Raw genomic sequence first — 27,716 nt, 5'->3', positions numbered from 1 at the left:
GCATCTCCCTCCACTGACTACCAACGACACAGTCAGGATTGAGGATGCTGATGGATGGAGTACAAAAGCAACTGTCCTGCAAGAAGTTGCTCCACGATCGTACACAGTGAAAACTGATGATGGACAAATCCTCAGACGCAATCGTCGCAGTCTGTTAAAGACTCCTCAAGGGACTGTTGGTGAGCTCAGTGTAACCTGTGGTGAATCTCAGGTAATTCCCAAACCTGTTATGGACTGTAACACTGACTCTCACACACCTACTCCAAGCGAACCTGAGTTAAGAAGGTCCACAAGAGAAATCAGAAAGCCTGATAGACTGAACTTATAAACAAAGAAAATTCAATATGCATGTTAAAGATGTTGAACAAAATGTATATTGGCTGATGTTGTGAATGTGTTCTAAATGGTCTAGTGTTGGCTTAGATATGAGTTATGCAATCTGATATAAACTGTTTATACTGCTTATGTGTTGCAGAGTTATGCTGAATGTGAAATGGTTAAAATAACTGATACAGCTAATGTGATAATTCATGTTAATGCATTTTAACTTAGAAAAAGGGGGATGTTATGATTAGATGTTATTACATGTTTGACCGCTAGGCGGCAGTACTGGTTAGTAGTCAGCTTACCGTACCATATAACGGACTAGCGCAAGACTGCATGAAGCCACATGTATGTTATTGAGATCGTGAGACATTAAACTAAGTTACAAGCTATCAACACGGCCTCATCCTTGGAACACGAACATGACAAACACAACCATGGAAAACTCAAATAAATATAAACATAAGTCTGAATGAAAATGAACATCACAATGAAAACTTAACAATTATCAATTATAAAGTGCTCAAAAACATGTGCTACAAAAAAGTGTTCCAAAAACATTTGCAGTGTTAAATGTAAACATAAGAGATGAGATCATGAGATCACTATTGCATTACTTGGTAGGTGTATTAAAGCTTATCTTCAACCTGGAGTCCCTAGAACATGGAACATATGGATGTCATTGTTGTTGGGACATGGAGATATGTCCAGTACTGTCATGAACCATCATCCATGTTGTAAAGATCGCTAGTTAGCATGTTCGCTAACTAGCGATTAGCGCCTATTAGCGATTTTGTTGTTATGCTTGCTATCCATGTTATAACGAAAATGCCTACATTAAACAGAATAATGATAATGCCATCAAAGGGGGAAATGGGACATGGAGATATGTCCAGTACTGTCATGAACCAATGCTGGCCGCGGCGCCTGAGATCTGAGAAGAACTATCTTCATATATATATTATTTACAATTTCCTCACTCGTTGCGGTACTAATCTTTCGTTTCTCACATCGCGCTGTTTCTGTTATGAAACACACATGCGAGACGAGATGGCGCAGCCAAACTTGATACTGTTACATGATTGGCCATTGGCGTGTCGCTCCATACGTTGCTCTCCACAGGTATCAGAGGACGCGTGCCTTTGTTCATGCAACCAACCTTGCTTCGCAACCTCTGGTTCAAAGCGGAGCTAGACTCTTTGCTCCGTTAACTTCCAACGAGGAAAAAAATTATCGAAACCTATCAAACGCATTTTCTATTGATATTGATTACGTGTCTATCGCAATACATATCGTTATCGTTTTATCGCCCAGCCCTAGTTTTGGATGCATGCATCGGCTTTGAGTTGGTTTGTTACTTTGCAATTGCATACGCTCGCAACACACACACACGCACGCACGCACGCACGCACACGCACGCACACATTCACCACCGCACCCACTACAACCTGCCGATCTTCCATCAAAACAACATCAAGTAAGTGTCTGAAACAGTCGCACAGCGCAGCGTTCCAAACGCAAAGTACTTCCAGACACGACTCTTGCTATTCTTTTTATCGACGAGTCGAGGCGAATCCGTGTATCATTCGTTCATTCGTTTTTCAAAATAAAACCAAAAATAAGAAAACGAAAAAACAATTCCTTTTCTCAGTATTCGTTTCCTAAACTAAAATGAAAAAACGGATAACGACTCGTTTTTTTCAGTTTTCGATTTTATGCTCAAATGAATAATGGAAAAAACAGATAACGAGCGTTTCCCGTTTCATGTTTTATCCCATTTTGATCTGAAACAAGTTAAATGAGCCGGAAGCGAAGCAGAAGTGACCGTCTCTGTCTCTGTCTGTACTGCGAGGGCGCGCAAAACAAAAATAATGGCAGGACTTGAGGATCATGCAGATATAATTGGACAGCTTTTTGAGGATGGTAAAACGCATGCCGAGATTTCTACCACGCTGCAGCAGTTCGGTGTTCAGAGGTGCTCGGAAATGTCGGTGAGAAGATTCTGTGCTCAACACCAACTCAGGCGTAAAAGACATGTGTCAGACGCAGAACTGGAAACTGCTGTCCACATTTTAACACGTAGCGTACGAACTAAAACTATACGCTTTTCACATTAATTATATTTTTGGAAATAGTGTTTTGATCGTGATCGCCTATAGGCTACTGTTAGACAGTAGGTTCAAAAGCACATTGGGTGGCCACTGCCATTGACATCCCACCAGTCCGACAGCCTCTAATTGTCTAAATGGCAACACTTAGCCTAATTTGCTGTCAAACGTCTGATCATTCCGACAATTGTTGCCTCCTATGATCAGAATGACGGTATTTTTTCTTCCTTTTTTAAACATTCGTGCCTTTCCGACAATCAAGTTATGTAGTCCCTGTCTGCGCTCTGCTGCGTAATTACGCACAACCAAATGTATGCATTCCTCTATCAGCATGTTTTGAAGAAGCTGTTGAGTAACGCAATTCGGTGGTGAATGATAAATAATAACTAATAATATAATACATTTTATTTATAAGCGCTTTTACAAATGCTCAAAGACACTTTACACTTTAAAAATGATGTTGAATCCATCTTGGTGCAAAGTTTAGTTTTATAAATTAATAACAGAAAAAAAAATCCCCCACTTACTGTTCTAATTGGGACAAAAGTGCTACGAAATGTAGCCTATTGATTACTACACACTGGGCCTTTGTATTTCCAGGCGAGGATGAGTGCCCTCTTTTTGAAATAAAAACATGGTCACCCTATTAAACACACTGCCTAATTCCTGTGAATATATTTGACCTTGTCATGTGTGTAATTTGTAAAAGGTAGTTAGGCTATACCTATGTCAAGTTTCACAAAAGTCACGACAGTTTTTGTCGACTTGTTGACTTTTAATGTAAACCTTAAATTAGTATTAAGTCTTAATTACAAGGCTACGCAAATTATTTAATTTAACCCTTTTTTGTCTTGACAGACAGGTCCAACTTATGGACGAAAGTTCATGACAGGATACCTGTCATCTGTGGGAGTTAAAGCAGGTGAAGCACGAGTGGGAAGGATTCTCAGAGAGGTTCACCAGCCATATAATGAGCTGCGCCGCCAGGTGAGTCACCTACTTTAATTGTATTTGTGAGCAAAAAGATGATTTTTGAAATTAGTGACCTCATGAAAAGTTTAATTTAGACTTACAGTATATTATCAGTACATGCATGTATTAGGTTTGTGAATAATTAGAATATTTTAGCAGATTTAATGTTAATGCACTTTTCATGGATTGCATTGTAATTGTTTTAGGGAGCGCGTAATCTAAATCCAGTTCCTTACCATGCGGAATACATGGGCCACAAACTCCACCTTGATCAGAATGAGAAGCTGGGAATGTTTGGAGTGACACATGTCTTGGCTATTGATGGTTTCAGCAGCAAAATTGTTGCTGAATCCACAATGCCAGTGAAGAACAATCTTGTTATTTATGAGGAAGTTTACAGGCAAGTAGTCAAGGTTAAAAATCTGAATTTATCATATCCACATTCATGTATCCATATAATTTGCACAATTCTCTATTACAGGAAAGCAGTTGCCAACAATGGAATGTGGGACCAAATCAGAGTCGATCATGGCAGGGAGTTTTATTTGACCCTGTACATGCAAGAGAAGCTGTCTCAACACAGACATAACATCAGTAGGCTTCCTTACATGCAGACAACTTCTTCAAGGGTAAATTTTGTCCTACTGATTACATATAAAGATAATAATTAAAATTGTATTTATTTATTTATGAAAGGGGGGCCATGCACAAATACATAAATCTCAAATGAGAGAAAATGATTTATGCCAGATTTAGCTATGATTAGCTATTTCGCTCCTTTACATCTGCAGTCCCTGGGCAGGTACAGTACAGATTTAAAAGCAAGGGCTTCACATGGCATCATAACAACATCCTCTGCCCTTAGACCCTCACATTGACTGAGGAAAAACTCCATAGAAACCCTTTTAACAGGGAAAACCAGGAGAAACCTCAGGGTGAGCAACAGAGGAGGGATCCCTCACCCAGGACGGACAGACGGGACATAGATGTTGTTACAGACAAGAAAACAGTTTACAACAGAGAATGTGAGAAACATGGAAATGTTAACGACAGCTGAAGGAGGAAGCTTCTGGTAGGCAAGGGAGGCAGGGAGAGCAGACCAGCTTAATGGGAGGACTGGATGGCAGACTGGTTCATAGGAACAGGCCAGTTTAACAGCCGGGGAAAAGGGGGGGGGTTGCAGAGATGGAGCTCCGGTGGATCTGTGAAACACAGAGAGAGTGAGAGACACCAAGGCCAAACTACAAAGTGCAACAGACAATTGACAGTTCAAAATGAGCTGAGAGGAGAAGAGAGGAGGAGAGGAGAGGAGAGGAGAAGAGAGGAGGAGAGGAGAGGAGAAGAGAGGAGGAGAGGAGAAGAGAGGAGGAGAGGAGAGGAGGAGAGGAGAGGAGAGGAGAAGAGAGGATGAGCAATCTGAAAGAACGCGACTTCACTCTTCGTGTTGTTATGAGTGACTGTGACTTTTATTTTGAAGGGTGTTTGTTGTACACTCCCGGATAAGACGTATGCATGGATGTACAGTAGTATGAAGTTTGCCCCGGGAAACTTGTTGTTGCTGGTTATGTTCGAGCAGTCAGTGTGGAAAATAAAGTCATGGTGGAACCTGAAACAGTTACCAACGTGCAGTTTGAATAAAAATCCAGCAATCGTTTCTGTTTTGGCTGAGTGCGCTAGCTAACGTTACCACCACGAGTGTTGTTTTAAACGAACGTTAGATAAATAAATAAAAATAAAAAAACATACCTGGAAAATGACACTTATCTTCTCCATGGTCATGTCGTCAGGCCTCAACGTGACCCTCTTGTCGGCCTTGAAGAGGACATAAATGTCCATTTTCCACGCTTTTCCAATTATCTTCCGGTAACGTCAGAGAATTGACTGGCTCTGCTAACGTTAGCTTTGCTCCAGGCCACTTCCGGGTGACGGTAATTTCCGGTGTAGGTACCAAATGCTTGCAACATGAAACGGGAAACGCTCGTTATCCGTTTTTTCCATTATTCATTTGAGCATAAAATCGAAAACTGAAAAAAACGAGTCGGTCCGTGTACTTCGCGGCCATTCGATTTTTCCTTTAAACAGAACTGTCAAAAAACGAAAGTAAGCTGGTAATTTGGTTTTCCGTTTCAAACAAAAAACAAAAAAACAAAAATTCAGGCTGGTTTTTTCGTTTTTTGGTTTTTGCTTTTAAAACCAAAAAACGAGGAGACCAAATTCAAATAACGGCCAATTTTTTATTTTGTTTGTTACAAAATCTCTCTTTTCGTTTTTGATAATAATATTAACGCTGATGACAGACCGGAAGTGTCTGGACTTCAAAATAAAAGCCCAGTGCATTGACTTATAGCCAAGAAAAAAAAAAAAACTTGTTTCCCCCTTGTAAATGTTGTGTTTTGAGCAGGTTTTGAGCATATGCATACATTTTCGCAGCTGTTTGCCGCTGATACGTGTGTGTGTTTGTTTATAAATATATATATATATATTACGATCTGCTGCAGTAAGGCCACCGCTGGGGGCTGGGTGCATGATAGACCAACTACTCCCGACTCATTTCAACCCTGAGATCTCCAACCCCGGGCATATTTGGCAGGTGGCAGCGGCCCTTTTATGGTTCTTTTCTACTCTTTTCAGCCACATGAGATCCAGTCCCAGACCTCGGTTACAGTCAGGGAACTAGTGGAATCACCTCTGCTGTGCGTAATAGTCGCGCGTAATGACAGCTCCTCGCCGGATGAATCTACACATTTTTCCCACTATGTCGGCCCATTTCAAAACTTATTCGGGCGCCAGCATTGGGAGTCAAGCAGCGAAGCTGCTGGACAACCTATTGTTTTCGTAAGTATTCCTATTATTATTATGCTGCCATTGGAGTCTATGGCAGCCCATAGAACCCCATGGTAAAAAGTTGTGAAATTTGGCACACTGATTCAGGACAGTCCCATAAGCCCTCACAGCAAATCTGAGGCCGCTAGCCCATGAGCTCTAGCGCCACCAACAGGTCAAAGTTGGACATGCATTCAAGTTCATAACTTTTGACCCATTCATCCAATATTCACAAACAAGGCATCATTGGAATCCTTGGGCCAAGCCGAGTTCAACGCACCCTATGACGTCATTTTGCGTCAGGATAGATTTTCCGCCATCTTGTTTTATGTCAAAAACCTTCAAAATGTTTCACACATCACAAATTTTGTCCAATCATCTCGAAACTTGGCACAGATCATGTTCAGACCATGCTTCACAAAAGTTATCCAACAGATTTTTGAATTTCAAAACCCTTTGGCCGTGACAGCCAATCAAATTCGACTGCAAAGCCGCCAAACAGGAAGTAAGCCAATTTCTCAGCAGCCCTTTGACATATCATAACCAAACTTGGTAAATAGACCCATGACATCATCACGGAGACGCTCATTAGGTTTGGTGACCTTTGACCTCTAGGGGGCGCTATAATTAATGAATATGTGTTTTAACTCCTCTCTCTTCACATGAGTATATTTCAAACAAATTTCCAATGTCTGGTGATACTATCAGACCTCCCCATAGAGCTGGTAAATGAATTGTCACGAAAATATCCACGACAGCCAATCAAATTCGACCACAAAGCTGCCAAACAGGAAATAAGCCAATTTCTCAGCAGCCCTTTGACATATCATAACCAATCTTGGTACATAGATCCATGACATCATCATGGGTACACTCAATGAATTTGGTGACATTTGACCTCTAGGGGGCGCTGTTAATAATGAATATGTGTTTTAACTCTTCTCTCTTCACATGAGTATATTTCAAACAAATGTTCAATGTCTGGTGATACTGTCAGACCTTCCCATATAGCTCATGAAGTATTTTTCATGGAAACATCAGAATTTGGCCACCGTGTTGAAAGTTGTCAAAATCAATAGTACATATCCACGGGCCACAAATTCTGTCGAATCTTCATGAAACTTACCATACATGATCTTCAGACCAAGCTGAACACTTGTGTCAAACAGCTTTTTCAAATTCACAACCGTTTGGCCGCGACAGCCAATCAAGTTTGACCACGAAGCCGCCAAACAGGAAGTAAGCCTGTTTCTCAGCAGCCCTTTGACATATCATAACCAAACTTGGTAGGTTATGTTTTAATTTTGTTTAATTAGTTTATCAGCTTGACTCCCTCAACACTGCTCGCAGTTTTAATTTATATTATCATTGTTAAGATGACATCAGTGACAAATTTCTTTCCAGTGTGATGTTTACTGAACATTATGTGTAAATCCTCTCTCCACACCCCGGAGATCCAATAACAACTTTTATGTTTTCCCCTTGTAAAACCCATGCTGTGCATTTACAAAGAATTACCAGCAGGTGTCGCACTGCGAGCATAGCCTCGGGGGTCGTCGTTTTACCTGTTCAATCTTTGATGTTTTATCAGAGATGGACAGAGTACTCCACCCCAGTACTTGAGTAAGAGTACAAATACTACTGGTCAAAATTTAATCTGTTACAAGTAAAAGTAGCTCAGTCGACATGTTACTCGAGTAAGAGTAAAAAAGTACTTGCTTTTAAAGGTACTTAAGTATCCAAAAGTACATGCTTTTAAATTTACTTTAAGTAAAAGTAAGAGTCAGAGTAAATTTCTTATTTTTCACATCAATGAATTACTATAATTTCTAAATGAATGTAAGGAGCTTTTAACTCTTGTTAGTGAGAATGAACTGTTTGAAAGCAGCTGCACTGATGTGCTGCTTTTAGGGGTTAGGGTTTCCTTCTTTGACAAACACAGCTTGTGTCCAATAGGATTTTAGAAAAAAAAGAGCAGACCTGAAAGTAACCAGTACTTTTCAGCCTTTCTAGAAATTAACTCGAGTAAAAGTACAAATATTTGTCTTGGAAATGTATTCAAGTAGAGTAATAAGTACCAAAGAAATCTAATACTCAAGTAAAGTACAAATCCTCTGGATATGTACTTAAGTACAGTAGCCTACTCAAGTAAATGACATTTACATTTAATGTACTCCATTACTGTCCACCACTGTGTTTGTAACAGGTTTTGAAATGGAGCAGTAGCTGGTAACGGCATTTTCTCTTCAAAATCAGTTCAATGAAGTAGTTAAAACAGATTAATTGATGGTTGACTCCAATGTTAAAGGATTGGTTTGTCAAAAACATACTTAAGTTTATAAAACAGATTATGATTGTACAGTCTTTCTGTCTTGGAACACACCTCATTTACATGTTCAAAAATGAATTTCTAGTAAGGTTGTACAGAAAGTGCTTTTATTGTATTTGAAAAATTACAAAGTTGTACTGTACTTGAAAAACATGTGGCTAATGCTACTGCTTCTTCACCATGGATTTACAGGTCACACACATCTTCTGGTGATGTCAATAAGAGACCGAATTGCATCTTTGAAAGGGCCATAGTTGTTGTGAACTACATTTTGGTGTGGTGTCATCAAGTCAAAGTGGGAACTAAACTCTGTTTCAGCCCACTGTTGGGCAGCTTCAGAGGGGAAAGGATCACGTCCAAAAATGGATTCCCTTTTCAAGGTGGATCCCACCTCCTGCTGATACAGGTCAGCTGCAACAACAGGCAGGAGATCCACAGGAATTGTGGCAGGACACCCTTCCTTAGACCGCTCATTTGGGATTCCCTTTCCTGCAAGACAGGACATTGAGTAGTGAGATTTAAGTTGAAACTGACAGGCCAAATTATTGTTTTAGCTATCCATCAGCATCTTGGAGTTGTCAATATTGAATATGAACATATGAATTTCATTTGTCATTTTATTCTTGCTTAAATGTATTGATGCCCATCTGCTTTTGAGAATCCATAGGCTTTATCTTTACATCTCTAGCAGAATCATACCGGGGATCCTGTGTGCATTCCATGCTGCCACGACATTTGTGAGGCCAATCCTAGCCATCTGGCAGGTCAGGTTTGATACACAATACTTTGATAGGCTGTCCTCCATGTCCACTTCTTCCTGGTCCACCAGCTGTACCAAAGCTGTCTTCAACGGGTAGTTGACTCGTGCATTCACCTCAACCCACATTCTCTCTATCACATGGTTCTGTGTAGGTTTTAAGGATAGGTCAGTCTGCATGCTCTCATTAGAAGTATGCAAAAATTCCATGACACCAGGATTGCTTGACACTCTTACCCTTGTAGAAGGTGTCTAAAGGTACGGCTGCCTTTGAAGATTGTGTCTGTGCTCTGCCAGCCTTCCCTGGATGAATAACATCAAATAAAATTCTCTCCCACAGTCAACTCTGACCTGGTCCCATAGGCCATAGGAAAGCACAGCAGGTCTGAGGATAAACAGACAGACAAACATTAGGGGCGTTAACAGTTCACAATATCCACGGTTCAGTTCATATCACGGTTTTAGGATCGTGGTTTTCTTTTTCTATTTATTCAACACTCTAAGTCTTTATCTTAATAATCCACCATCTACAGGATATTTCTTGCAGGGGGAGGGGGGTGAATGAGAGAAAAGAAAACAGGAAATTTCTGGGTTTTATTAACAAATAAATGTTGGATGGTTGTCTGATGTTATATTTTGTTCATCGTCTGATGTGACACTTTGTCTGATGTTTGTCTGTTGTATTATGTTGTTTTTTTGCACAAGAAACAAGTGCCTTAGAGGCAAGAACATTTTCAGAAGAGAATAAAGTGCTTGTGAAGTTATTTTACCTGTACACTTCGTCATAAATGACGATGTTGTTCTTTATCGGCATGGTGGAGTGACTGACAACCTTCTTGCTGAAACCATCGATAGCCATTACATGGGTCACCCCAAACATCACGAGCTTTTCATTTTGATCTACATGTAGCTTGTGACCCATGTATTCAGCATTGTAGGGTATGGGGTTCAGATTTCTGGCACCCTAAAATATAAAAACCAATTATTATTTTTTATCCTTAAATGGCAGAGTCTACCTTTCGATTGAAATGCAGAAAAAAACAGTACTAGGCTAATTGGCCTTACCTGCTGTCTTTCAGTGTGGTAGGGGTGATGAATATTTTTCAACATTTTTCCCACTCTGCCCTCAGAAGCTTTCACTCCTTTTGTGGACAGATGTCCAGTCATCATTTTTCGACCAAACGATTTTCCAGTCTAAAGGAGAGGGGGGTATGTACAGTATGTTGAATACGGGTGCATTTGCCAAATGTGGGAGACTGTCTAATGTGGGACACTTAAACTCAAGTGGGTATAGGTCTTATAGCAAAAGAAAGTTAATGTAAATGTGGGCTAACACAAGCTGTGACATTGCATGATCAAAATCATATGACATCTCAAATGTCCAATCAAAAAGGACAGCAGGGACAGCCTTCAAACCGGAGGCACTTTGCATGAAGACCACAAAAATGCTTGTGACAAGTAAATGTTGAGTGTATAAGTTCTTTAAAAAAACAACATTATTGCTATTTTTTAAAATCAAAATGTATTTAGAATGTGTTTATGCATCAAAATAAATTTTAATGCAATCATTCTTAACATGGATATACCAAACCCAAAGTAATTGGACCATTTTAGGCCAACATTTTCCACCAAGAACCTGCTCTGGTGCTGAAATTGCTACTTAAAGACCAAATTGGGACAATTTATTTTGAATACATCAACATTATTATGTGGGAGTATTAGATTAATGTGTAGACTATCTGGATGTGTTTCTTTATCTGTGATGTATCTGCTATAGCCTACCTACAACAAATCACATTAACGTAAAGCACTGCAAAACAACTTCACATCGAAACAATATAGGCAAGTTTATATTACCTCAACGATACCTTGAGCCACTTCAACAGCAAGTTGGTCATCGGGACAGAAGTCCTTCACAAGCCCATGATCTGCGCACCACCTCCGCACATTCCTCTCTGAAAACCCCCGTGTCGTCCCAAATTGTGTAGTTAAGGCAGCAGCGATGTGCCCACAGAACATCCCATTTCTTCTTCTTTCAGCGATAAAATCTGCATACTTGTCCAAGGACATATCTTCATTTAATGATTTAATGACGGTGCGAATGGCGTTGGCGATAACTATGTTGACAACTATCGCGCCTAACTATGCCTAACTATCTTAGGCAGCTTAGGCATGATTGGTCGACAGAATCAGTGACGCAATCTGATTGGTGTAATTTAGAGGTAGGCCTGCCCCTAGCCGACAGCCGTGCGGGAAACAAACGGAAACAAACAACATCCGCTGGACGCACGCACGCACACTCCGGTGTAACGTCACTCTACCTCCCATATCATCTATGGGAGGATATCATAAAATATAGGAACATCTGTCTGGTCTTTAAAATCCTGCATAGCTTAGCTCCTCCACCATTGAACTCATTCATAAACCAACGCAGTAACACTAGTCAGATCACTAGAAGCGCCACTCGTGGTGACTTAACAGTCCCATTCAGGAAAAGTAAATTTGGCCAGCTATCATTTTCTGTTAAAGCATTACAACATTGGAATTCACTTCCTACGCATATTAAAGAAATACATACATACTGTACTTTTACATCCAAACTAAAAACATGGCTCGCTCATAATTACACCTGTACCCACTAAGATATTGTGTTACTTGCGTCATGATCATGCTGCCTGTCTGTGTTTTTATTTGTCTATGTGATGTCTGCATGCACCCCTGTCTGTCTGCATCCCAGAGTGTACAGTATGTGCTGATGTAGCCTATTGTGTGTGATTACTGGTATATTGCATGTGCTGCTCTTGTATGTTTCTATGTGCTGTCCTTGCATGATTGTACCGATGCCTACCTGTTCTATCCTATCCCTATTGATTCTTTTTAATCATTGTGTTGTAATATATTGTTGTTGTTGTTTGTTTTTAGGATGCCCATTTTCATCTGGCCGGGGACTACAGCAGGATATTAGCCATGCTGGCTAAAGCTGCCCTTTTTACTGTATTTAATGCAGTTGATCAATTGGGACTGTCCACGTACAATAAAACAATAAACTAAACTAAACTAAACTGCCGTCTATTTTTTTTTTTAATTTTAAAATCATATCTGTAGATTGCAGCGCACACTGATCTGTAGACTGTTATTCTGACACTTGAGTTAAATAAATTAAATTGTGTTTTCAGTAGTAGTTATAACAATTTAACAGACTTCCACATATAAACTGTTCAGCACAAAGTATGGATAGAAATTATGAAAATTATTAAACTTTTCTCATGAGATGTAATTGGGATATGACATTTTATTATATATATATATTTATTTATTTATTTTCTGGGGGGGGGGGGTTACATTACAGATCCTATCAAATCAAACTGTAGATGACGGCGACACCTGCTGAGGGGTGTTCCAAGAACGGAGGTTTAACAAACACAGAGTTAACGCTGAACTCTAGGTTGTCCGATCCTGTGCCGACTAACCCAGAGCTGTCGGTTCCACAGCACCGGTTATGAATTAGTTCAATCAACACGGGGTTGGTTAACACAGGGTTGTGCGCGTTCACGGCAAACCTATAAAGACGTGATGTATGGATCATGGAAATCCTGATCAAAATGGCGAAACGGGCCGCATATTTTACCGATCATGGTACTAATTATTCTTTTTCCTCCCTCAGCAACTAAAGAATAAAAATGATGGAAGAAAAATGTTTATTTAATTTTTATTTATTTAAATGATTTCTGCAAATGTGGTCTCGCATCCTTTGTCAGCCCTTACAAACATTTGCGAATGTGTTCCTCCTCGAGGAACGGGTAAAGGGGGGAGGCATCTCTTTGCGCAGAGTGGCTATATTGTGGAGGACGGCGCATGCAACAATTACATCGCATGCCCGTTCCGGACAAACTCTTAGTCCACGTAGGCATTGGAATCTGGACTTCAATATCCAGAATGTATTTTCAATCTTAACGCGGGTTCTGCTGTGTGCCAGGTTAAATGTTGTCTGTGGTCCAGGAGCGGGATTAGGGTACGGGGTGATGAGCGTCGGGAGGCATTGATACCCTCGATCTCCTAGGAGATCCCCTAGGAGATCCCCGTCGAATTGCCCTGCGATCAAATACAAACTTTGAGCTATCTTGCACAAGCACAACAATTATATGAGGTCTATGATATGTTCATAATGCAACGCACCCTGTTGAAATGTATTGCTCACATTGGATGTGTGCCATCAATGCACCCAATTACATTAGGAAATCCTGAAATATAACACCCAGATGAAAAGTCAACAAGGATAATTTCGGAGCCATTTGGGAACACTTAAAGTAGATAATGCTGACCTGCAAGTTGGTGAAACTCCATGAAGTTACGCAACAACCGCTTCAGCGCAAGACAGACGCACGGAGCGGCAGACGGTAGCTTTGCCTATGTGCTCAGCATCTCCTACACTGTACAAAAAGCTACCCGTCGCAAAAAAACGGAAAGCTATGCAAATTGTTTGTAGTGAACTGAGGGCAGATCCACGATTGGTAACATTTGCAATGTAGGGTTGGAGAAGGCTATTTAAATATATCAAAGAATCACGTGAAAAACTATATCTCTCCAGCAAAAAGTCATCCGGAAAGGACAATATGTCGAGCCGTGGTCTAATTAATCTCTCTGTGAATTGCACAAATTATTTGCGCTCCGATATCAACAGGCGAACACGTAAAAGCTGCGATAAACGTGGGTTTAAATAGCCTACTCTGAGCAAAACCGGGTTATCTTCCAAACTTAACCTGCGCAAAACCTGCTCCGACCAGGTTTGATTGAGAGCATATGTTTCCATAGCAACTTACATGCCGTGGTCATTTTGGAACTGAAAACCTAGGGTTGCCGCTAACCCTGGGTTAACTTAGCTGGGTAAGTGATAAAACCGGCTTTGTGGAACACCCCTCTGCTGCTGGAAATTCAGCTAGAACACAATACAAACAGCCTATTAACATCTGAGTCCTTACTGTAAAAAGAAAATATGCAACATACAATAGTGCAAATACGTATGAGGTACACTGCAAAAACTCAAAATCTTTCCAAGTATATTTGTCTAATTTCTAGTCAAAACAATCCCTTTCCAATTAAAATAAGACTCATCTAAAAATTAACTTATTTTTAGATCATTTTCACTTGTTTCAAACAAATTTTCACTTGAAAGAAGTAGAAAAATCTGGCAGTGAAAGCAAGTTTTTTGTAGCCTGATGCATCAGCCGCTTACTTCATTACATTTCATATAGCGTCTGAACACGAGCCGTAGAGATTCGTTTGCTTCCGGGAGGCGGTTGCTTCCGTTTGCTTCGACTAATCGCTGCTGCTTGGCGGTGACGTATGCTATGCGTTTATTTATTTCCGTTTATTATGTCCTGGTCATCACTAACGCCAAGCTGGCCTGCTGTTACACCCAGTATCCCTGCCTCCTTAATCTGGTCTTCTATCAGGGCAAGCAGGGGGGACACAACGATGACAATAGGGTTAGCATTAGCGTTTGGCTTGCATAATGTCTTCGCCACTAACGGGGCCAGCTGGTAAATTAAACTTTTCCCAAACCCGGTAGGAAGAAGTCCAAAAACGTCTTTGCCCTCCAAAAAGTTCGTCAAACATGCTTCTTGTTCTGGCTTTAAGTCTTCAATATCCGGAATAGTTTCAAGCACAGAGCGTATAGCTTCGCCGACATCCATCTCGTCAACTGTTATCGCCCGTCATCGCCACATCTGCTCGCTGATTGGTCCGTCCGCTCTGGCGGACGGAGCAAACCGAAACGCATTGCTAGTTCCCTGACTATATGGTTGAGGCAAATTAAATTTGCCGGAACCAGTAGGCGGCGCTAGCCTGGCTAAGTTTTTTGTGCTTGTAATAAGAAAGAAAAACTTGCTCCACTATCAGATTATTTCAAGTGAAAATCTGCTTGAAAGAAGGAAAAAGTGTCTAAAAGCAAACTGCTTTTTAATGTGATGAGTCTTATTTTAAGTATAATGAGATTTGTTTTGACTAGAAATTACATTTTGTCTAAAAATAAGACAAATATTCTTGGTAAGATATTTGATTTTTTGCAATGTACTTTGACTCTTACAAGATTATTTTGCTAAAACAAGATAAAACTAGCACAAACATTGTTAGAGCCATTTTGCAGCCCCTCAGTGGCTTAGGTTCGTTTTGTTGTTTTATTTTAAGAACAAGTCACTACAAACATTTTTAAAAGTGTAAAGTGCTTTGAAGTGAAAAAAATACTGAACAATGAAGAACAGCACAAGCACCATACTGTACATAGCACAAGTCTAAAGTGCTTTGAAGTGAAAAAAATACTGAACAATGAAGAACAGCACAAGCACCATACTGTACATAGCACAAGTCTAAAGTGCTTTGAAGTGAAAAAAATACTGAACAATGAAGAACAGCACAAGCACCATACTGTACATAGCACAAGTCTAAAGTGCTTTGAAGTGAAAAAAATACTGAACAATGAAGAACAGCACAAGCACCATACTGTACATAGCACAAGTCTAAAGTGCTTTGAAGTGAAAAAAATACTGAACAATGAAGAACAGCACAAGCACCATACTGTACATAGCACAAGTCTAAAGTGCTTTGAAGTGAAAAAAATACTGAACAATGAAGAACAGCACAAGCACCATACTGTACATAGCACAAACATTTTTATAAGTCTAAAGTGCTTTGAAGTGAAAAAAAAAAAAAGAACAATGAAGAGCACAAGCACCATACTGTACATTTTCCTAGCTCAGTATGTTGTCCAGGGCAGACAGTGCCTCAGACAGCCTGGTTAGTTTTTGGGTATTGACCTCAAAATCGCCTGCTCGGCATTTTGGGCAAGTTGCTGAATTTTGTTGCCACTGTTCAATGCATCTCCTGCAGCCAACAATGCTGTGGCAACACGATGAAACCATGGGCTCAACCACTGGACCTGCAAATTTGATTCAGAACAGTTGTAAAAAATAAAATAAAAATACAGTAATTACCTAAGTGGTTACATTATTATTATTTATGGCGTTGAGGTCTATTTTCTTCGTGGATATGGGTAGATGAGTTGCACTGACATCTGCACATAGAAGACAAAACTTGTTTACCCTTGCAGACAATACAGGCGAAAGCATCTTTCACAGCTGCTGCTTCAGCCTCTGTCAAGCACACTGTTGTTCTTCGGTTGGAACTTGCCAAGTTTGTCAGCTCCTTGATTGTAGTTGACACCTCCTGAAGACCCTGTGCTGCAAGGACCACCTCTTCAATTGTATCGAACACTGCATCAAGGCTGTTATCTTGCCGACTGAAAAACAGACAAAATACTATTATACTGTTATAACCTACCGTACTTGGTCTCAACAAAATCCTAACCAGTAAAAATGCCATCATTGTAACCAGTTGTTTAGTCCTGGTGCCTGTGTCATATTTCAAAACCAGCATTCTTAATGCAGTAACTGGTCTGTCAAACTAATTCATACATAATAATTAATCAATAATTAAGTCTATCAGTTAATGTAATGATACAATGGAAATTCCAGAGACTTGAATAGCCTATATTGGCAAATAATCTCACAAAGAAGGTCCTCTTCACTTGTTGATTGAGGAGAATGGCCACAAAATTTGCAATCATGATGACTGACAAAAAATGCTAATCAAGTGTACATACCTCAGTCTCCTCTTTTTTCTCCCTTGTAACTGCTGCAAATCTCCTTCCTTCACAGCACAAACTTTCCGTGCATTTTGTTTCCAAAATGCTGATCCTGAAAAGAAAACAGCTGATTTAGTAGTATATAAAAAGTATAACATTTTTCAGAAAAAAAGAGGTAGTTTTGTTAAAACCATAGTAATAAATATTGATTTTTATTTATTAATTTACCTCTGGTTCCCTCTGTGTCCAAGATCTGGTTTCCCTGCCCATCAGTAAGGACGACCGAGTCCTCTTGGTCAAGGGCATCATTGGTTTTACTAGTGATGCCCGTGACAGAAGCTTCGAATTCCGAGAATCTAACCGTCAGGCTTTTGGTTGTCTCCAGCCTGCCATCCACAAGATCCGCAATAAAGACAGTCCTGAAGATGAAAATTATTTTTAAATTCACTGTACATTCTTGTAATACAGACAGAACTTCAAATTCACTGCAGTTACGGTTGACAGACAGACACACACTATTCTCTTTATTTATACATTTTGAAATGTTTCATGTCATTTAGAGCACTTCATCAGCATTCTCTCTCTCTCTCGCACGCACGCACATGCACACACACGCACACGCACACACACACACACACACACACACAGGGTAAATAAATATAAATATACTTTTAATTTATGTATATTGTATTTGGTTCTATGAGTTGTATAGGTCTTGTTTCATTGATTGAGAGAGAGAAAAAAGAGAGGAAGAAAGAAAGAAAAAAGAGAGAGAGGGAGACTAGCCTATCTGATGTGTTACAGTATTTGGTCACCTTTGGAATGTCTTGGGTGCCAAGGGTGCTCTTGAAGAGGGCCTTGCAGAGCCCGCAGCAGCACTGGCTGGTCGGCGGAACGAGAAGCGGGGTATAGGGGTTAATGGTCCAGGTACACTGGATGGATCCCCCACATCGTCCTCTCCACTCACTTCGTAATGTCCCCTTGCAGTCAGGTCAAGACTGCTAAAGTGGCCATCATCTCCCGGGAATATGGCAACATTCGCGTCATCCGTGATGTAGAGACGGGAGCTATTAACCTTTGAAAAAGTAGAGCGAGAGGTTTATGCAAATGTAGCGAGGCTACGTTTTGTGGTTAATTCCACAAAAAATATTCTTATACCTGAAAAATCCTGCTGATTTTCAGTCGTCATGTCCTCCTCTTTTAGAGTCACACGCTTGGTCCCCTTAAACAGAACATAGCTCTCCATGGTCGATGGTTGATTGCACGTGGCTCGTCCAGTGGTCCAGATCGATGGCGGCTAGAAAGCTAACGCTAACGCTCATTACAAAACTTCCGGGTCACGTAAATCCGACCAATTAAATATTAAAATCAAATTCAGTCCTGTGGCCCGTTTTTCCATTTCGTATTTTTGATCTGAGCCTACAATTGAAATATGAAAAACCAAACATTTTTTTGTTTTTTGTGTTAGATTAAAAAACAAAAAACAAAATAATCTGTCACTTTTTCATTTTTTGATTTTTGATTTCTAATTGAAAATCGAATGGCCGCAAAGTACACGGACCCGAGTCGTTATCCGTTTTTTCATTTTAGTTTAGGAAACGAATACTGAGAAAAGGAATTGTTTTTTCGTTTTCTTATTTTTGGTTTTATTTTGAAAAACGAATGAACGAATGATACACGGATTGAGGCGGAGCCGTCGCACTCACTGCAGCTGCAGTTGCCGTCTTCCATGTTCCCGTGTAGGTGTTTATGCTGCCCACGTGACGTCCGGAGGAATTGCATCATTGGTACCTACGGTACTAAGAAAAACGAGTACCGTCACGTTTTTTGAATTTTGGTATCGACTTGGTACCGAAGTATCGGTTCTCGTGACATCCCTACTGCTGGTAGTGGTTTGTGGTGGGAGAGCAGGGGAGGTTGGGGGCAAAGCAGTGGAGGTTGAGGGTGGTGATGTAGCCGTAGGGCAGAACATTGACATTGGAAGCTACTCGCTACTGTTGTGTTCTTTTTCAGAAAAGGCAGCCGAAACAGGATCGCTTTTAACTCACTTTATTTGGTCTAGGTTTTGGTGTAATATCTATGAAGCAAAAGGAGAGGAATTGTATATTTCATGCACGGAGCGACTCTTATCTGAATATCTGATCGATACACTGCCTGTAGAGTTTCTGACTCTTCTCTCTTGTGTGCTCTCCCTAGTGTTTTGGCAGGCGTGGCCTCTATGACGTATAATGTGCTCTGATTGGCCATGGTGTTGAGCGCCCGTGTGCTGGTGCTGACATCTTGTGGCTATGTGCGGTTATTACAGCTCTTATATGTGCTCGGTACTGCTCCTTGTGGCTATGTGAGGATATTACTTCCTAGCTATTATGTGTCACAATTCCCTCCTTGGTCATCTCAGATGACCATCCTACAAGACATATAATAGTATAAAATAATAAGCGAAGTATACGAATCCATGGATTCTTTACCATGGAACAATCAACAACACCACCAACCGACTTATTTCGGAAAACTCGAAAAGGGAGGAAAACCTGTCACGTCCCTAATGTGGAACGGCATTCACCTTGGTGTGTCTCAAAGAATACATAGGCCTCAGCCAACAACAAATCAGTAGACATACAATCAACACATCACCCAATCAATATGTCATACCATCACTGTATCATAAAGTCATAAAGGCACAGTAATAAAGGCACATATATATATATTCATCATTAGAAATCCCTTCAAATACTTCCAGGCATGAATAACACAAAATTAAATACTTTCAGGTATGAGTAACATTGAAAGTCAACACTACAAAAATTAAGTAACATAAGAATACAATGTAAAGCTAAAAACGCCCCACAGGCATGCATGATTTCGACTGGCTCAGGTGACCTCTATGTATGCTGGGTTTTCCGAACATCGTTGCAGTGTCAGCTTCTGTCTCCATAGCCGACCTCAGGTTGGACAGTTCATGAGTCCAACGTCCATCTTGCCTGTCATGGGCACGGCTCACATGAAAAAAGGTTACTAGCATGAACCCATGTGAGCCCCGCCCTAGCATCCAATCATCAGCTCGCTGTACCGGTAGTCAGAACATATTCCAATAGCTCCAAAGAAATTCAGCAGTCCCATTATCAAAGCAATCATGCGAAAACAGCATATCACATGAGAATCTAAACAATACTATGCAATGACAAACAAGACCCACAACGGTACGTTTAATAATTCATCATTCACGTAAACCAGGTATAATATTTCTCTTGGATACTGGTGCTTAACTTCAGGGGGCTGGGAACTATTCTAGGTAATTCAGCCTGATCAGGTCGGGGCGCTGCTCTGGTTCCAACCTTACCAGGGCATACCCGATCCCCACGTAAGGTTGGAAGGCACCTGACGCACCTACTGCTGTGGTGATCAGCTGATTCAGTAGCCCTCGTATGCAGGGAATACAACAGCAACCAATCACAACCAACACGGTTACTGCCACTATTCCCGTCATGAGTACTGACTGGATCATGCCCTTCCATTTACCAAACATGTTCTCCATCCATCCTGTGAAAGGGTCATTAATGAGTTCTCTGTCAACTCCAATCTGAGGGCCTGCAATCCTGCCAGCGCACTGGTCACCGACCCATCCGGAGCTGTGTTATTGGGGATAAAAGTACAACATGCTGTCCCTATCATCTGACCAGTGATGCCACTAACGTGCTACTTAGTATCGCGTTACTCTAATCTGACTACTTTTTTTCAGTAACGAGTAGTCTAACGCGTTACTATTTCCAAACCAGTAATCAGATTAAAGTTACTTATCCAAGTCACTGTGCGTTACTATTTTTGTCATTTTCCTTAGTAAAAATATATATTTTCTTTCTTCTTGCGTCTCGGGGTGACGCCAGCTGGAAATACAGGCACTATTTTGAGTTTGTGTCAGCTAAAGATGGCAATATTATGGTTAGTTGGTGTCTCAGCGCGGTAACCCTGGCGCGTCAACTCCGGCAGCCCGTAATCCCGTACAACGCCCCTGTCAACAATTCCACCCGCGGACCCTGTTATAATGTAATGTCCCCAATTAATGTAATGCAATTGCCCCGCCGGTTTATTGCATTCCTCCCCCCCCCCCATCAAACACAGCTGAATGCCATTAGATGCCTATTGTGTCAGGAGATACATGGTTGACGTTACTGTTTAAAATGCACTTCCATAAAGTGAGTATTGGCAAAACCGGTCGTCATTTTTATTTTGAGGCAGCAGGGGGTGCTGTCGGCAGCTGCTGAATGTAACTAATAAAGTAACTTGTAATCGAACTTAGTTACTTTAAAAACCAAGTAATCAGTAAAATAACTAAGTTACTTTTTAAAGGAGTAGTCAGTAATCAGTAATCAGATTACTTTTTCAAGGTAACTGTGGCAACACTGCATCTGACACACCCCACCTTGATCAGCCAATAACATATAAGGCTAACCTATTCTGATAGGTCATTCGGGAGGTGGCATCTAACTGTTCTGATAATCCCTTAACCACATCTGTGGTAAAATTGAACAAACAGCTGCTGATTTTTATAGTTTGTTAAATCAAAAATTGTTATTAATGGTGGCCCACCAAAAGAAAACTGATTCAAACCTTTCCGCTATTTGATTGCGGGCCTTATGTTTGTTGGGGACACCTCGGGGCACACCTATGGCGTCTAAATATATATATTTTCAAAACTTCCTGGGACTGGTTTGTGTGCTCGTTTCCATGCAGGATCCTACCATCCCTCCTTGTGATAATTATACCCATAATCATCACAATAAAACCATCCGTAATATGTATTCAACTGTCACCAAAAAACGAACAAACAAAAACAAAGAAACAATGCTACCCTTCAAAAACATTTCTAATCAAATACACTCTTCATATTTGATGTGTCCATAATGCTGCTTCTGTGATACAAACACAAGAGTAATTGGCAAACAAATAACATTCACTACTTTAAACATTAAATGTCAATCCCTCCTGGTATTAACACACATTGTATAACATCAGAACGGACACGGTAGTCTACGTCTCTTTCTCCTTGTCCTCCCTGATGACTCTGAGGCACCTACACATGGGGATTGTTACTTAGATAACAGTCTGTATGTGCATTATGTGTTGCCATGGGCCTAAAGGTGTTGTCGTCTGGCTTGCGGTGGTTGTGAGTGGTCCTTTTGAGGGCTTCTCTGGTAGAGCCGATGACAATTCCAAAAGGTAAAAGAGTAATTAATTACTCTGGTTTACTTTGGTAAACCCAATGTTGTTGTAGTGGTCTCCCCACCCCCCTTTTGACACATGGACTCTCCCATGTGTCAATTTAGCATAATAGGGGAAAAGCCCAGGCCTGTGAGCATGGCTAGTCGTCGGGAGTGCACCAAAAACCCCCTACTGTAGTAGCTCACACGCCTTCTTGTTGCCACTTTGTGCGGTTGTGAATAACCTTATAACTGAAAAAAAAAAAAATATATATATATATATATATATATATATATATATATATATATTAAGTGTTCTAAAGAGCTAATGCATTCTACTCTCAATAGCTTATGGCTTGTGTAATGTGCATGAATACAGTGTCCAGTGTGCCTTCCGTTCTCGTCTGTCTTTCTTTTCCTTACCCCAACTATTTAAATCAGGTGACCTAATCTAAATGACCTAATCATTTATTCTACCTATTGTTTGTATTTGATATTGTCCAACCTTTGCGACACCTCTACATTCTGCATACCACATCAAACGTGCATATGACTTAATCGAATAAAGTAAAAATCAGTTTCATCTTTTACGAGTCCCTGACCTGTTCATTACTATTTCCATTTGTCTATACCATTACAAAAACAGTATTATTATATTTATCTAGTTTTTCGTTGGTCAACATCAAATCAATACAATATATCCATTTTCTAATAATGATTGACTTAGATTCCAGCCGTGTTGAAGACATGAGACATGATCTCTGACCCCCATAAAACGGGGTTTGTGGCTGTGCTCTATCAGATGGAACACGTCTCCCTCCCCCTATGGGGTGAAGTACAGCCTGTGAACCCATCCCCCGAAAGGTGCCACAAAGACAGGCACATTCCCGCAGACACAGAGACACAGAATGTGAAAACTGATTTTCCCATTACTTGTTAACTATTCCCGAACGTCTCTGGGATAGTCTTATAACTCTTTTTTCTCTAGTACCACCACCTGATACCTGACTGTTCCAGGTGTGTCCTTGGGTAGTTAATCGGCTCCGGGCGTGTCTGCATCTGGCTCCTCGTCCTTTGTGTTCCTCTTGTTGGAAACTCATGTCTCATGTCATAAACTCATGTACAGCAGTTAGTTGTCAAACATATTGTTCTTAATCCTATTTCTAATTGCTCTAACAGAGGTCCCTTATGAGGTCCTCGAAATGTAGGTGAAGGCATAGGTCGACCTGTAAACATTTCATATGGGATTAGATGAGTCATTCTATTATTATTATCACTAGCATTAACTCATTAATGCTAGTGGTAGTCGGTTTAATTTCTCACTACTTCCCTCCTTGCTCATGGCCGACACCATGTGCATTAAATGATAAGTAAACCTAACAATGCCGTTGGTGCAACCACCTTTGAGGTCCATAACCTTAACTATCTTTAAATGAAACCAATCTATTGGGAAGGGAAATCAAAGCCAGTATATCCCAAACCAAAGGCCGATATTGGTATCCAAAACCAAAGGCCGATATTGGTATCCAAAACCAAAGGCCGATATTGGTGGGTTTACCATCAGCCGCCGTAAAACCACACTGTTCCCGAGTTTTAACAAAATCATGTATTTAACCGAAAACGTCACGAGTCAGTATATACCGTGGATGTTTTATAAACGAAAACACAACATGCCCCGTTCTAAGTCCACTGCTTCTGCTGCCTGAGCCGACATATCTGACTCCTGTTCCTCCTCCACCGTTCACTTCATGACTCATGACTCTTCATGACACTTACCCGTCGTTGGCTAACCAGCCTTCCATACTGGCTTACTGCAGGATGCCGTGCCTGGGATACAATCAATTTCCACCCATTAGGTGGAATAGATCGCAAAGTGGAGGGATGGAGACAGAGTCTTCTTCCCCAGCTACTCATGCAGCCAAGTCTTTGCGAAACGGAGACACAGCAGGGTTCATACCCTGCGCGTGCGTGTGTGTGTGTGGAACAATGGGGCGAATCAAAAAGTAACTTTCTATCAGAGTTAAAAATATTATATTATCAAATGCTAACATTTTATCAAAGCGTTCCAGCAGTAGTAGTGGCATTTGAAAGGTAAACCCACTACTTCTGAATGTCAATTGAGAACCTAGTGTGGCATTCGACGGTCGAGGGACCAATAAGATAGTTTAGTTTAGTTAAAGAACTAGTGACAAGTTGCCAACAACGCCACCCCAGGAATTTCACCTGGAGAGTTAGATTAACCTAAGTTAAAGCACACAAGTTCGTTACTAATGAAAGCTTGAGACTGGGTCCAGCATACAAATTCAATTCCTTTTTAATTAACAATATATATAATCTTTAAACATGACTTCTCAATAAAAGTATGTTCACACAACCACACTAAAGTGAACACACACACACACACACACACACACACACACACACACACACACACACACACACACACACACACACACACACACACACACACACACACACACACACACACACACACACACACACACACACACAAAAAACACACAAAAAGGGGAGGCCAAATAACTAAATGGGGTTTAAATCAGGGTTAAATCGCTTCAACCCACAACTTAAACAACCCCAATAAATGCAAACAAAAGAAAACTAACAAAGAAATTAAATCAAAAGTAATGGAGATTTATCCAAACTGATAAATCCAAATAAGTAAGTAAAGCAATTAAGCCAAACCAAAATAACTAAGAAAACTAATTAAACCAAAACAAACATGCAAAGCAACCCACAAATAATATCATCAATAAGATCAGTTAGAAGTCGGCTAAATGAATAGATTAAGATAATGAGACTGAGGATGAGGCAGCAATCACCATACTCGGTGGCAGGTACAGCACAGTAGGAGATGCAGAGTAGGATGGATGTGTTGGCTATATAAACCAGTGGACAAAACAGCAGCCGGCCAACAGCAGCGTGAAAGGGGGGGGGGGGGGGGGGGACGTGCTGGCAGAAACCGCCCACACACACACACACGTCAACCCTGCCATAGAAAAATACATTTGTTCTAGAGGCTGAACAACAACTGTAGTAACTTGAGTTAGCGTCATCTTATCCACATACCGTCAGGAGTTGAATGAACATCAAAGGGGAGGAAGGGGATCACTTGCACCGAGCAGCACAATTACAAGTGCAACTCGATCAATCAGCTGATCGCTCCCCGCTGCAACAGGTAGAGGAGGAAAACACTCGCACGCCCTACAACTGGGGCCGATACGGGAGAGGGAAGACCCGGCCAATGAACTGCATGAGGGATGGAAGCCAATGTTGAGGACTTGTGCAAAGTTTAGAAGGTACACAGATGCACACAACTACTACATACCAAACAACGGCGAGCTGCACGATCCAGGTAAAAGGCGATCAGGTGAGGCGGCCAGGTGCGGTGATAACAGGAGGCGGGGCAGCCAGGAGCTCCCAGGCAAGAGGGCTCCCAGTGCACCACCACTCACCTTTATAGGCAGCGCACCCAACAGTGATAGGCCGGTACTGCAGCACTAATTAAAGGCCCATACTGCTACACTAGCATGTAGGATCCCTTCTAGATTAGCGCAGATGTAGCACTAATCTACCAGTTGTTCTTGATTTTATTGCCGCTTTTCCACCGCCAGTACCAACTCGACTCGACTCAACTCGGTTTGGTCGCGTTTCCATCTAAAAAAGTACCTCTTCAACGTGGGCGGGTCTTAGAAAAGTACCTCTTCAACGTGGGCGGGTCGTCATATAGCACGCATGCGCGAAACTGCAGTGACGTACTTATCCACACGACACAAAAACACAGGGCTGGCTTGGGGCTAGGCTAAACAACAACAACAATGGAGGACTTGGAGGTGTTGGTGTACTTGCTGTTCAGACTGGATTGTGGTGACACACCAAGCTAAAGAGGAGAGCGATAGAAGGCTGGAGGCGTCGAGAAAAAACATGCTTGAAGAGGACAGGAGAATTTCGGAATTCATTCAAGAGTGTGAAGCCGAAGACAAGAGGAGACACGCTGCCAAGAGACGTCGTATTCGGCTAAGCAAATGGTCGCTAACGCTAGCTTGCTAGCAAGCTCGTACCTATTTGAATCCAATATAGGCTACAATGTTGTAATGATTGCAAGAAATTGCTAGAAAGTAAACATAAACGTATGCTGTGTTTGTTTCAGATTGTACTCGCTTCGCAACGTCGCCGCACACCGTTGGTCTGGGCATACAACCGAGCCTCCGAATGGTGGGATGTTATTGTTCCCGGTTTCTCAAACGCGCAGTGGCTAGAGAACTTCAGAATGTCCGAAGAAACGTTCATCTTCCTGTGCAACAAACTGCGTCCAGTAATGCAGCGGGAAGACACAAATTTCCGCGGGTGTGTGTCCCTGAAGAAGAGAGTGGCTATTGCGGTGTGGAAGCTTGCTACCGGCTCGGAGTATCGATCTATTGGACATCTGTGTCCATGTGCCGGTGTGTGCAGGAGATGTGTGCTGCAGCAGAGACATTGTTGGTGTCGGAACAAATCCGTTTTCCAAGTGAGGAGAAGTTCTGAGAAATGGCGGCCTACATTGAGAACAGATGGGGGCTCCCAAACTGTATTGGTGCTATCGATGGATCCCATATTCCAATCATTGCACCACAGCAATATCACTGTGATTATTTCAATCGCAAAGGCTGGCACTCCATCCTACTTCAAGCTGTTGTTGATGGAAAGGGAATATTTTGGAATGTGTATACTGGGGTGCCAGGGAGCTTGCATGATGCCAGGGTTCTGAGACTGTCCAACCTGTGGGAGTTAGCTAGCCGGGGGAGCCACTTCCCAGCTCACACCAGAAACATCGGTGGGGTGACCTCTGGCTATTACATCTTGGGAGACTCTGCATATCCCTTGCAGAGCTGGCTCTTGAAACCGTTCCATGACACCGGAAGACTTACAACTGATCAACAAATGTTCAACCGAAAATTCTGTAGAACACGGGTTGTAGAAAATGCTTTCGGCAGGCTGAAGGGAAGGTGGCGTTGCCTTATGAAAAGAAATGACTGATATTTCACTGGTGAAAACTATGGTGATGACTTGCTGTGCTCTGCACAACCTTTGTGAAAATCATGGAGAGACTTACGAGACTGAATGGGATGTACCTGCAGCAAGAGAAGCTGAGCCTGCAGAGACAGTGGCACAGGGTGTTGAGGAGGAGGGCAGAGATGTACGAGAGGGCCTGATGCGTCATTTGTTGTTGAATAATTAAATATTCTGCCTTGATCATGTTCATTTTGTATTTCTGATAAAGATTAAAGTTGTACTTTTCCATTCTATTTTGTGTTTTGACTTTTCCAAACAGTACTGAAAGATGAAACGGGAAATTATGAAATTAATCACAAGTATAGAAATGATTTATTAAAACGGAAGCATACAAATCAAAAGTGCAAAATCCAAACAACAAATAGTGCAAATCCAAACAATATTAAAAAGGTGCAAAATGCAGTCAGTGCAAATTCTTATTAGTTCAGACACGCCGGTCCCACATAGCCTCCACTAGCTGCCCCAGCACGCCTATGAACGACTGGTTTAGTGCAGT

General features: G+C 41.3%; 1 protein-coding gene and 1 pseudogene across 2 annotated transcripts; both read right to left on the bottom strand.

The window, feature by feature from the left end:
- Positions 1–8,749: 8,749 nt before the first annotated feature.
- LOC311360183 (uncharacterized protein) lies at positions 8,750–11,383 on the bottom strand (the record flags this gene model as incomplete). The annotated part of the gene is given in 7 exon segments (XM_084480272.1): positions 8,750–9,045; positions 9,256–9,460; positions 9,551–9,565; positions 9,569–9,698; positions 10,084–10,277; positions 10,379–10,507; positions 11,171–11,383. Coding segments are annotated over 7 exon segments (1,182 nt in total).
- A 1,285-nt stretch (positions 11,384–12,668) lies between these two features.
- Positions 12,669–18,198, bottom strand: LOC311360182 (annotated as a pseudogene). The gene is made up of 6 exons: positions 18,111–18,198; positions 17,768–18,027; positions 17,181–17,371; positions 16,971–17,064; positions 16,411–16,607; positions 12,669–12,697 (listed from the first exon to the last, which is right to left on the bottom strand). The product of its transcript is annotated as an uncharacterized misc_RNA (transcript).
- Positions 18,199–27,716: the final 9,518 nt, after the last annotated feature.

The sequence above is a fragment of the Micromesistius poutassou genome (assembly GCF_964030765.1).
Source record: "Micromesistius poutassou genome assembly, chromosome: 15".
In the NCBI taxonomy this organism is placed as follows: domain Eukaryota; kingdom Metazoa; phylum Chordata; class Actinopteri; order Gadiformes; family Gadidae; genus Micromesistius; species Micromesistius poutassou.
The sequence above is the reverse complement of the archived record's forward strand: the minus strand, read 5'-3'. Positions and strand labels throughout refer to the sequence as shown.